The following is an 11916-nucleotide window of genomic DNA, read 5'->3' as shown; positions in this document are numbered from 1 at the left end:
GGTTGGTCCAGGTAAGGCTTATAGTTACTTGAAAATGGTCTTGCTCCAAATAACTTTAACCTGGTTACTCATCTGGAAAGTGAAGGTCAGTTCAGTTAATGGAAGTCTGGTAGTGTACATCCCTAAATGCATCATCAATGCTAGTTTTGTTTAGGTAGAGCAAATATCAACTAATCTTGAAAATATATAACAGATCCACAGATCCAGCATCTGAAGCAAGTCTGGTAGTGTCCATCTCTTGATGCATCATTTAAGCAAATTTGGTCCAGGTCGGGCTTATAGTTAATTGGATTGAGGATTAGACTTGCTCTAAACCTTAACTGGGACACAATGCTGGGGTTGTATTGATTTGTTGAGGTGAATTAAAAATTCCTGGAAGTTTGTTTTATCATCAGCAATAAAAATACATGATGATTGAACCTAATGTTTATTCTTAGATGCAACCTTTCATGATCAATCTAACAAACAGGATCAGCATATATATGAGGAGTAATGGATGAAAAAAAGACAAGAAACTACATGTAGCTTGGAAATTGAGATTCTTGCCCTCAAAGTATTTCAAACCACACATTACACTAGCATTTATTCATAGGATATCTATAAAAAATGGGCTTTAATTGAAAAACAACAAATGAAATAAAAATGTTCAATGAATGGATTGAACACTGTGTTCCCGGCTTCAAGACATGTTTAATGCTGGAAGAACTTGTCCTGTACAGGAACCAAATCCAATCCTCACTCCATCCTTCTCACAGTAACCTGCAAATAAACAAACAGAACGGTTACATAAACCTACAGATAAACAAACAGGGGGGTTACATAAACCTACAGATAAACAAACAGAAGGGTTACATAAACCTACAGATAAACAAACAGGGAGGTTACATAAACCTACAGATAAACAAACAGAAGTGTTACATAAACCTACAGATAAACAAACAAGAGGTTACATAAACCTACAAGTAAACAAACAGGAGGATTACATAAACCTACAGATAAACAAACAGAAGGGTGACATAAACCTACAGATAAACAACAGAAGGGTGACATAAACCTACAGATAAACAAACAGGGAGGTTACATAAACCTACAGATAAACAAACAGAAGGGTTACATAAACCTACAGATAAACAGGAGAGTTAAAAAAAACCTAGATAAACAGGGGGGTTACAGAAACCTACAGATAAACACACAGGAGGGTTACGTTAACCTACAGATAAACAAACAGGAGGGTTACATAAACCTACAGATAAACAAACAGGAGATTACATAAACCTACAGATAAACAAACTGGAGGGTTACATAAACCTACAGATAAAGAAACAGGAAGTTACATAAACCTAAAGAAAAACAAACAGGAGGGTAACATTAACCTACAGATAAACAAAAAGGAGGGTCATATTAACCTACAGATAAACAAACAGGGAGGTTAGATAAACCTACAGATAAACAAACAGGAAGGTTACATAAACCTACAGATAAACAAACAGAACGGTTACATAAACCTACAGATAAACAGGAGGGTTACATAAACCTACAGATAAACAAACAGGAGGGTTACATAAACCAACAGATAAACAAACAGGAGGGTTATGTAAACCTACAGATAAACAAACAGGAGAGTTACATAAACCTACAGATAAACAAACAGGAGGTTAGATAAACCTACAGATAAACAAACAGGAGGGTAATATTAACCTACAGATTAACAAACAGGGAGGTTAGATAAACCTACAGATAAACAAACAGGAGGGTTACATAAACCTAGAGATAAACAAACAGGAAGGTTACATAAACCTACAGATAAACAAACAGGAGGGTTTTGTAATCCTACAGATAAACCAACAGGAGGGTGACATAAACCTACAGATAAACAATCAGGAGGGTGACATAAACCTACAGATAAACAATCAGGTGGGTTACATAAACCTAAAGATAAACAAACAGGAGATTACATAAACCTACAGATAAACAAACTGGAGGGTTACATAAACCTAAAGAAAAACAAACAGGAGGTTTACATAAACCTACAGATAAACAAATAGGAGGGTTATATTAACCTACAGATTAACAAACAGGGAGGTTAGATAAACCTACAGATAAACAAACAGGAGGGTTACATAAACCTACAGATAAACAAACAGGAAGGTTACATAAACCTACAGATAAACAAACAGGAGGGTTTTGTAATCCTACAGATAAACAAACAGAACGGTTACATAAACCTACAGATAAACAAACAGGAGGTTACATAAACCTACAGATAAACAAACAGGAGGGTTACATAAACCTACAGATAAACAAACAGGGAGGTTAGATAAACCTACAGATAAACAAACAGGGAGGTTACATAAACCTACAGATAAATAAACAGATTAATAAACAGGAGGGATACATAAACCTACAGATAAACAAACAGGGGGGTTACATAAACCTACAGATAAATAAACGGATAAATAAACAGGAGGGTTACATAAACTTACAGATAAACAAACAGGTGGGTTACATAAACCTACAGATAAATAAACAGATAAACAAACAGGGGGGTTACATAAACCTACAGATAAACAAACAGGAGTTAACATAAACCTACAGATAAACAAACAGGAGGTTACATAAACAAGAGGCCCAAGGGCCTTAACGGTTACCTGAGTATAATACAACAATTTAGAAGTTGAATACACTGATAGATGAAGCTTTGTTGCCCTAAAGCAAGAGAAGTAGGAAGATCAGGATCAACAAAATAATTAGTCTAGTATTCAGTATCAACTCATAAATTAAGTTCTAATCTGTCCCCCACTTAACACTATCACCATGCAGACTATTAACAAACTATTAGTCTTCTGTACTATTTTTAAACTCATATTAAGACCTCTAGCATTGACCTCTCTTATGGTCTTTGAAGAACTTTTAATAAGATAAGTTATTTTTGTCTCATTTTTATTCATCTATTACTTACAGGTCTACCTGATTATTAAAACTAAGAAAGTACTTTTTGAATTATACAATAAACATTCTTGCATAATTATCTTATTCTATTAACCTTTCAAATACATTATTTACAATGATTAATTATCAAAGGTGAATGGGAAAGGGGAATAACTTCTCTCATTAGAATACAAATTAATAGAGCCCTGCCCAGGACCAGAATGCTTAGACAAATGGTCCAGATGTTCAAAAATCTGGTAGAAATATTCTTACTTAAATCATTTAAACTTTTACTCAGTTTGCTTCCGATATGCCCAGAAGCAGAGAAGAATTTCACAGGTACAATGCATTTTCACTACTGATTTAACAAAGCCTTACCCTAACACCAGAACCTAAGACCAAGGGTCAAGAAATTTACAAATTTGGAAGAGTTACCCTCATCATCATAACTATGGACTTCAAAGAATTAACATTTTTCCACTATATTATCAACCACCCCCCACCACCCCTCGTTATGCCAGAACTCCTGACCCTAGGACCACAAGATTTAAAAATTCAGTTCGAAGCTCCCATTTTCATCATAGCTAAGCAATTATTTATCAGCTCAACTCTAAGGAGCAGACAGGATTAATTAATGATTAATTAATAGAATTAATGCTTTTTCACTATATAATCAATAGAGCACCCCCCCCCCCCTCCTCAAGAACCCCAAAAACTGAGGCCATATATTTAAAAATTTTGGAAGAGGCATCCTTACCTATCATAATCATGCACTTAGTTTGTTTAAATAATCTCCAGTAGTAGAGAAGAAGATTTTCAAAGAATCAATGCATTTTCACTATATAATCAATAGAGCCCCACCCTAACACCAGAACCCCTGACCCTGGGGCCATGAAATTCACAATTTTTGAAAAGGCATCCTTATGCATCATAACCATGCACTTAGTTTGTTTAAATAATCTCCAGTAGCAGAGAAGAAGATTTTCAAAGAACCAATGCATTTTCACTATATAATCAATAGAGCCCCACCCTAACACCAGAACCCCTGACCCTGGGGCCATGAAATTCACAATTTTGGTAGAAGCACTCTTGCTCATCATAACTATGTACTTAGTTACTTTATTTAACACTCAAGAGCAGAGAAGAAGATTTTCAAAGAATTAATTCATTTTCACTACATAATCAATAGAGCCCTGCCCTTACACCAGAACCCCTGACCCTGGGGCCATGAATTTCATAATTTTGGAAGAGGCTCTCTTGCTCATCATAACTATGTACTTAGTTACTTTATTTAACACTCAAGAGCAGAGAAGAAGATTTTCAAAGAATTAATTCATTTTCACTACATAATCAATAGAGCCCTGCCCTTACACCAGAACCCCTGACCCTGGGGCCATGAATTTCATAATTTTGGAAGAGGCTCTCTTGCTCATCATAACTATGTACTTAGTTACTTTATTTAATACCCAGAAGCAGAGAAGAAAATTTTCAATGAAATAATGCACTTTTGCTATATGATCTATATAGCCCCGCTCTTGGGCCAGAACCCCTGACCCTGGGGCCATGAATTTCACAATTTTGGTAGAGGGCTCAATGCTTATTACAATGATGCCAACAGTTTGACTGCTTGATGTCCAGGAGTAAAGAAGAAGATTTTTAAAGATTGCATTATTTTTGGTGGTTTTAGCCCAACCCCTCAGGCCCCAGGGGGGCAGGGACCATGAAATTCACAATTTTTTTCTCCTTCACCCATAGATGCTATATGTCAAATTTGGTTGAAATTGGTTAATTGGTTTCAGAGAAGAAGCTAAAATGTTCAAATGTTAACACACAACAGACGACGGACAGGAACGTATAGCAATAGGTCACCTGAGTGACTCAGGTGACCTAACAAACAGGGGGGTTACATAAACCTACAGATAAACAAACAGGAGTTAACATAAACCTACAGATAAACAAACAGGGGGGTTAAATAAACCTACAGATAAACAAACAGGAGGTTACACAAACCTACAGATAAACAAACAGGGGGGTTATATAAACCTACAGATAAACAAACAGGAGGTTACACAAACCTACAGATAAACAAACAGGAGGTTACATAAACCTACAGATAAACAAATAGGTGGGGGGTTACATAAACCTACAGAAACACAAACAGTGATTACATAAACCTACAAGTAAACAAATGAGAGGGGGGCCACATAAACCTACAGATACAGATTTGGAGGTGCAGTTACATAAACCTACAGATATATGAACAGGAGGTTACATAAACCTACAGATAAACAAACAGGAGGGTTACATAAACCTACAGATAAACAAACAGGGGGGTTACATAAACCTACAGATAAACAAACAGGAGTTAACATAAACCTACAGATAAACAAACAGGAGGGTTATATTAACCTACAGATAAACAAACAGGGAGGTTACATAAACCTATAGATAAACAAACAGGAAGGTTACATAAACCTACAGATAAACAAACAGGGAGGTTATATAAACCTACAGATATTCAAACAGGGGGGTTACATAAACCTACAGATAAACAAACGGGAGTTATCATAAACCTACAAATAAACAAACAGGAGGGTTATATCAACCTACAGATAAACAAACAGGGAGGTTACATAAACCTACAGATAAACAAACAGGGAGGTTACATAAACCTACAGATAAACAAACAGGAGGGTTACATAAACCTACAGATAAACAAACAGGGAGGTTACATAAACCTACAGATAAACAAACAGGAGGGTTACATAAACCTACAGATAAACAAACAGGGGGGTTACATAAACCTACAGATAAACAAACAGGAGTTAACATAAACCTACAGATAAACAAACAGGGGGGTTACATAAACCTACAGATAAACAAACAGGAGTTAACATAAACCTACAGATAAACAAACAGGAGGGTTACATAAACCTACAGATAAACAAAAAGGGGGGGTTACATAAACCTACAGATAAACAAACAGGAGTTAACATTAACCTACAGATAAACAAACAGGAGTTAACATAAACCTACAGATAAACAAACAGGGGGGTTAAATAAACCTACAGATAAACAAACAGGAGTTAACATAAACCTACAGATAAACAAACAGGAGGGTTATATTAACCTACAGATAAACAAACAGGGAGGTTACATAAACCTACAGATAAACAAACAGGAAGGTTACATAAACCTACAGATAAACTAGAAATATGTCCATAGGACATGAATGCCCCACCGAGGGTATATTAGTAACACAACATTTTAACACCAATTGAGAAAAGTGAGGTCAAGGTCAAAGGAAAGGTCAAAGTCAAAAAATATTGATGCAGTTGAATAGCTTACATCAGTATGTATCAGCATATAAAGTTTGACACTAATTTAAGAAAAGTGAGGTCAAGGTGAAAGGAAAGGTCAAGGACAAAAATTGTTGATGCAGTTGAAAAGGTTACATCAGTATGTATTAGCATATGAAGTTTGATAAAAATATTAGGAATGGTTTCTTTAAAACTGAGCTAAACAATAATTTAAGAAAAGTGAGGTCAAGGTCAAAGGAAAGGTCAAGGTCAAAAAATATTGATGCAATTGAATAGCTCTCATCAGTATGTATCAGCATATGAAGTTTGACACTAATTTAAGAAAAGTGAGGTCAAGGTCAAAGAAAAGGTCAAGGTCAAAAAATGTTGATGCAGTTGAATAGCTCTCATCAGTATGTATCAGCATATGAAGTTTGATAACACTATCTTGAATGGTAAAACTGAGGTAAAACTTATTTAAGAAAAGTGAGGTCAAGGTCAAAGGAAAGGTCAAGGTCAAAAATATTGATGCAGTTGAATAGCTCTCATCAGTATGTATCAGCATATGAAGTTTGACACTAATTAAAGAAAAGTGAGGTCAAGGTCAAAGGATAGGTCAAGGTCAAAAAATGTTGCTGCAGTTGAATAGCTCTCATCAGTATGTATCAACATATGAAGTTTGATAACACTATCTTGAATGGTATCTTTAAAACTGAGCTAAACACTTATTTAAGAAAAGTGAGGTCAAGGTCAAAGGAAAGGTCAAGGTCAAAAATATTGATGCAGTCGAATAGCTCTCATCAGTATGTATCAGCATATGAAGTTTGTTAAAAATATCTTGAATGGTTTCATTAAAACTGAGCTAAACACTAATTCAGAGGTCAAGGTCAAAAGAAAGGTCAAGGTCAAAAAATGTTGATGCAGTTGCATAGCTCTCATCAATATCTATCAGCATATGAAGTTTGATAAAAATATCTTTGAAACTGAGCTTTGAACAGAGCTAAACGCAAAGTGTGACAGAAGGACGGAAGGATGGAAGGATGGAAGGACAGAAGGACGGAAGACGGACATGACAAACACTATATGCCCCGGCCATATTCATGGCGGGGCAAAACAAACAGGGAGGTTATATAAACCTACAGATATTCAAACAGGGGGGTTACATAAACCTACAGATAAACAAACAGGAGTTTACATAAACGTACAGATAAACAAACAGGAGGGTTATATTAACCTACAGATAAACAAACAGGAAGGTTACATAAACCTACAGATAAACAAACAGGGAGGTTATATAGACCTACAGATAAACAAACTAGAGGGTTACATAAACCTACAGATAAACAAATAGGAAGGTTACATAAACCTACAGATAAACAAACAGGAAGGTTACATAAACCTACAGATAAACAAACAGGAAGGTTATATAGACCTACAGATAAACAAACTAGAGGGTTACATAAACCTACAGATAAACAAACAGGAAGGTTACATAAACCTACAGATAAACAAACAGGGAGGTTATATAAACCTACAGATAGACAAACTGGAGGGTTACATAAACCTACAGATAAACAGGGATACATAAACCTTCAGATAAACAGAATGGTTACAAAAATTAAAATTAAACAAGAGGCCCAGGGGCCACATCACCTGCCTGAGCACTGTGGCTAAGAAAAAAGCAAAAATCAGTTTAGTATTGAAAAGCTTATTAAATGCATAAGTGGTCCAAAACTAAACCTAAGAGGGAGAGGGGAGGAGGGCATGATTTAAACAAAACTAAATCTACACTAACTAAGGATGCTTACATATTTTTTTGACCAGCTGTGACTGTTTTCCTACAAGTTTGAACTTTCATTGTGGCCCCACCCAACACCTGGGGTCATGATTATAACAAACTTGAATCTACACTATCTGAGGATGCTTCCATATAAATATGACTAGCCATGGCTTTGCTGTTCTTAAGAAGAAGAATTTAAAAATTTTTCCTATATACTTCTATGTAAAAATTTGATGATTCATTGTGACCCCACCTTACCCCTGGGAGTCATGATTTGAACAAACTTGAACAAGGTTGAATCCCCTTCACCCAAGGATACTCTGTGCCAAGTTTGGTTGAAATTGGCCCAGTAGTTCTGGAGAAGAAGACGAAATTCTAAAAAGTTTACAACAATGACAATGCCACTGCTGCGGACAACAGACAACGGACAAATTTTGATTAGAAAAGCTCACTTGAGCCTTTGGCTCAGGTGAGCTAAAAAATGAATAAAATGGAGGTGACATACTCCTATAGACAAACTTCTGAAAAATTTTTTAAATTATAAGTAGCATTTAATCTTAAAAAGAAATGCATGGTGATAGTATCGTAAAATGAACCTTTCAGGTACAGTATTGAATACAATAATGTGCTTGTTATAAGAGAAACCCTAACCTGTCATAATGACATCGTCCCCATCCTTTAGAAACTTCCTGGTTTCTCCATTTCCCAGGTCTACAGTCTTTGTTCCCTTCCAACACAGCTCTAACATACTGCCATAGGAGTCCTCAGTCTGTAACATAAGATATCAAAGGTTACTATAACATACTGTCATAAAAGTTTTCTTTTTAGAGAGTATATCATAGGTTTTTCATATCAAAAATAACACTTCTACCATAACACTGTACCCCTATATATTTTATCACTCCTGTGCAGCGATTCTTTACATGTAAGAGAACACCTAGAATGATTCCAATTTGCTTCTAACACCTAGGACAATTCTAATTGGCTGTTTTTCAGGGACTTCATTTCCAGGTTCATGCCTATGATGGCACAAAATGCAATTACAGAGTATGATTGAAACCATCTATAATTAAACGTTTTATTCCTTTAACTTTTCCCTTGTATTTTTCATGATAATTATTATTTAGGTATATAACCAGGAATCTATTTATATACTAATGGAATAGTCAACTTCTTCAGTGCAATGTTTATTTCATCAAAACATCATACTAGTATATGTTTGTATAATGGGAGAAACAAGCTAGCTTTGTCTTTTAAAAAAAAAAAGAGTTTGAGAAAAACATTACTAACTTGAACTAGTTAGAGAATCTATATATATCATACATTCATTATTTAAAAAAAAGGTGTCCTCTACAGATTTTCAGATGTCCTCTTCTGATTTTCTACAGGGTCATAATTCCATGGAATCACAATATCTGTTCAATCTACGGGCAGATTTTTTTTTTTTGAATATCAATACATGTCCTTAATGCATTGTAAGCATGCTGTGACAATTTTTCAAGGAAAAAAACGTGACTGCTTACATAGCCTAAATTAATGGTCATCTACAGTACATTAAAGGGATTCATTTATATTGCTTATTCCCTAAAATTCATCAAAAAGCAGTTCTTAGGTTCACAATTTCATGGTAAAAGATCAACCTAGTATTATTCAATCTAATCAACCCTTTTTGGTACAGAATCCTGTACCCTTTCAATTAGGAATTTTAAATCCAAAAAAAGGGAAAAAATTGAAATAATTGATGTCTTATATTATTTTTAACTTGGATTAAAGAGTTAGATTGTAGGCTTATTCCTTATTTACACCTTTTTGAAAGTTTACTTAAGTTTTAGGAAAAAGAGTCAATTTTCAATTGGAAAGGGTCCTTTTACCAGACCTGGATGCAATGGTTATTAAGCAATGTACATACATGTTCTTCAATAATTGTCCCTGAGGCCAAAAGGTTCCCTGGGTTTAAGTAGTTTTGTTACTTCTCCACTAATTATTTGTATTTTGAGGTCATGAAGTCCCATGGGTGAACATTAATATAGATTTGTACATACCTCTCCACTAATTGTTCCTGAGGCCATTAAGTCCCCTGGGTTGGCATTACAACCAGTTACTGTGTGGTGGGTCAACTGCTGTTTCATTGTCCAGTACATGTACTGCAAAATATATTCAAAATGGTTATTAATACAGATACGGTAAAACATGCTTATAGCGAACAGGCTTATAATGAGTTGACACTTATAGCGATGTCATTTTCATTCCCCTTGACTTTAAAATATATTGAACTAGAAATATGTCCATAGGACATGAATGCCCTGCCGAGGGTATATTAGTAATGCAACATTTTAACACAAATTGAGAAAGTGAGGTCAAGGTCAAAGGAAAGGCCAAGGTGAAAAAAATATTGATGCAGTTGAATAGCTTACATCAGTATGTATCAGCATATGAAGTTTGACACTAATTTAAGAAAAGTGAGGTCAAGGTCAAAGGAAAGGTCAAAAAATGTTGATGCAGTTGAAAAGGTTACATCAGTATGTATCAACATATGAAGATTGATAAAAATATTATGAATGGTTTCTTTAAAACTGAGCTAAACACTTATTTAAGAAAAGTGAGGTCAAGGTCAAAGAAAAGGTCATAGTTAAAAAATATTGATGCAATTGAATAGCTCTCATCAGTACGTATCAGCATATGAAGTTTGACACTGATTTAAGAAAAGTGAGGTCAAGGTCAAAGAAAAGGTCAAGGTCAAAAAATGTTGATGCAGTTGAATAGCTCTCATCAGTATGTATCAGCATATGAAGTTTGATTACACTTTCTTGAATGGTATATTTAAAACTGAGCTAAAACTTATTTAAGAAAAGTGAGGTCAAGGTCAAAAGAAAGGTCAAGGTAAAAAATATTGATACAGTTGAATAGCTCTCATCAGTATGTATCAGCATATGAAGTTTGTTAAAAATATCTTGAATGGTTTCATTAAAACTGAGCTAAACACTAATTTAAGAAAAGTGAGGTCAAGGTCAAAAAATGTTGATGCAGTTGAATAGCTTACATTAGTATGTACCAACATATGAAGTTTGATTACACTATCTTGAAAGCTATCTTTAAAACTGAGCTAAACACTAATTTAAGAAAAGTGAGGTCAAGGTCAAAAGAAAGGTCAAGGTCAAAAAATGTTGATGCAGTTGAATAGCTTACATCAGTATGCATCAACATATGAAGTTTGATTACACTATCTTGAATGGTATCTTTAAAATTGAGCTAAACACTATTTTTAAGAAAAGTGAGGTCAAGGTCAAAGGAAAGGTCAAGGTCAAAAAATGTTGATACAGTTGCATAGCTCTCATCAATATCTATCAGCATATGAAGTTTGATAAAAATATCTTGGATAGTTTCTTTGAAACTGATCTTTGAACAGAGTTAAACGCAAAGTGTGACGGAAGATGGACATGACAAACACTATATGCCCCTGCCATATTCATGGTGGGGCATCAAAACTTATTGGATATAATAATGCTTATAACGAAGCAAAATCGCCCGTCCCTGGCACTTCGTTATAAGCATGTTTAACTCTATACAGTATTACATGCTTATAGCCAACACACTTTTAATTAATCAAAGCTTTCACAGCAAAATGATTTTCATTCCACTCGACATTAAAATATATTGTGAACTTAATGGATATAACGAATTTTGTTTATAATGACAAAATCATGTCCCTTGCACTTTGTTACAAGCATGTTTTACTGTAAGTAGATCTTGAAGTTCAAAGTTTACAAATGTTCATTACTGGAAATATTATTAATAAGCTTTTTGTTAGTCTATGCAAAATATTGTAAAAAAGCTTAAATTTTTGGCCATTTTTGCAGAAATTGTCAGGATTTAAGGAATAATGATGTCATAATTCATGGACTAAAGGAG

At 34.7% G+C, this 11916-nt stretch overlaps 1 protein-coding gene across 1 annotated transcript in view; it reads right to left on the bottom strand.

Annotated features, from left to right (window-relative positions):
* Nucleotides 1-520: 520 nt before the first annotated feature.
* LOC133193483 (fumarylacetoacetase-like) overlaps nucleotides 521-11916 on the bottom strand; it is a 32109-nt gene continuing 20713 nt past the window's right edge. The window contains exons 10-12 of the mRNA XM_061329452.1: nucleotides 10050-10151; nucleotides 8659-8776; nucleotides 521-759 (exon numbers count right to left, since the gene is read on the bottom strand). Of these exons, the coding sequence (XP_061185436.1) occupies nucleotides 680-759; nucleotides 8659-8776; nucleotides 10050-10151 (300 nt within the window). The 3' untranslated portion in view covers nucleotides 521-679. The remainder of the gene's footprint in view (nucleotides 760-8658; nucleotides 8777-10049; nucleotides 10152-11916) is intronic.

The sequence above is a fragment of the Saccostrea echinata genome, unplaced genomic scaffold, assembly GCF_033153115.1.
Source record: "Saccostrea echinata isolate AGI-Se365-2 ecotype Australia unplaced genomic scaffold, CSIRO_AGI_Sech_v1 ptg000027l, whole genome shotgun sequence".
Taxonomy (NCBI): Eukaryota; Metazoa; Mollusca; class Bivalvia; order Ostreida; family Ostreidae; genus Saccostrea; species Saccostrea echinata.
The sequence above is the reverse complement of the archived record's forward strand: the minus strand, read 5'-3'. Positions and strand labels throughout refer to the sequence as shown.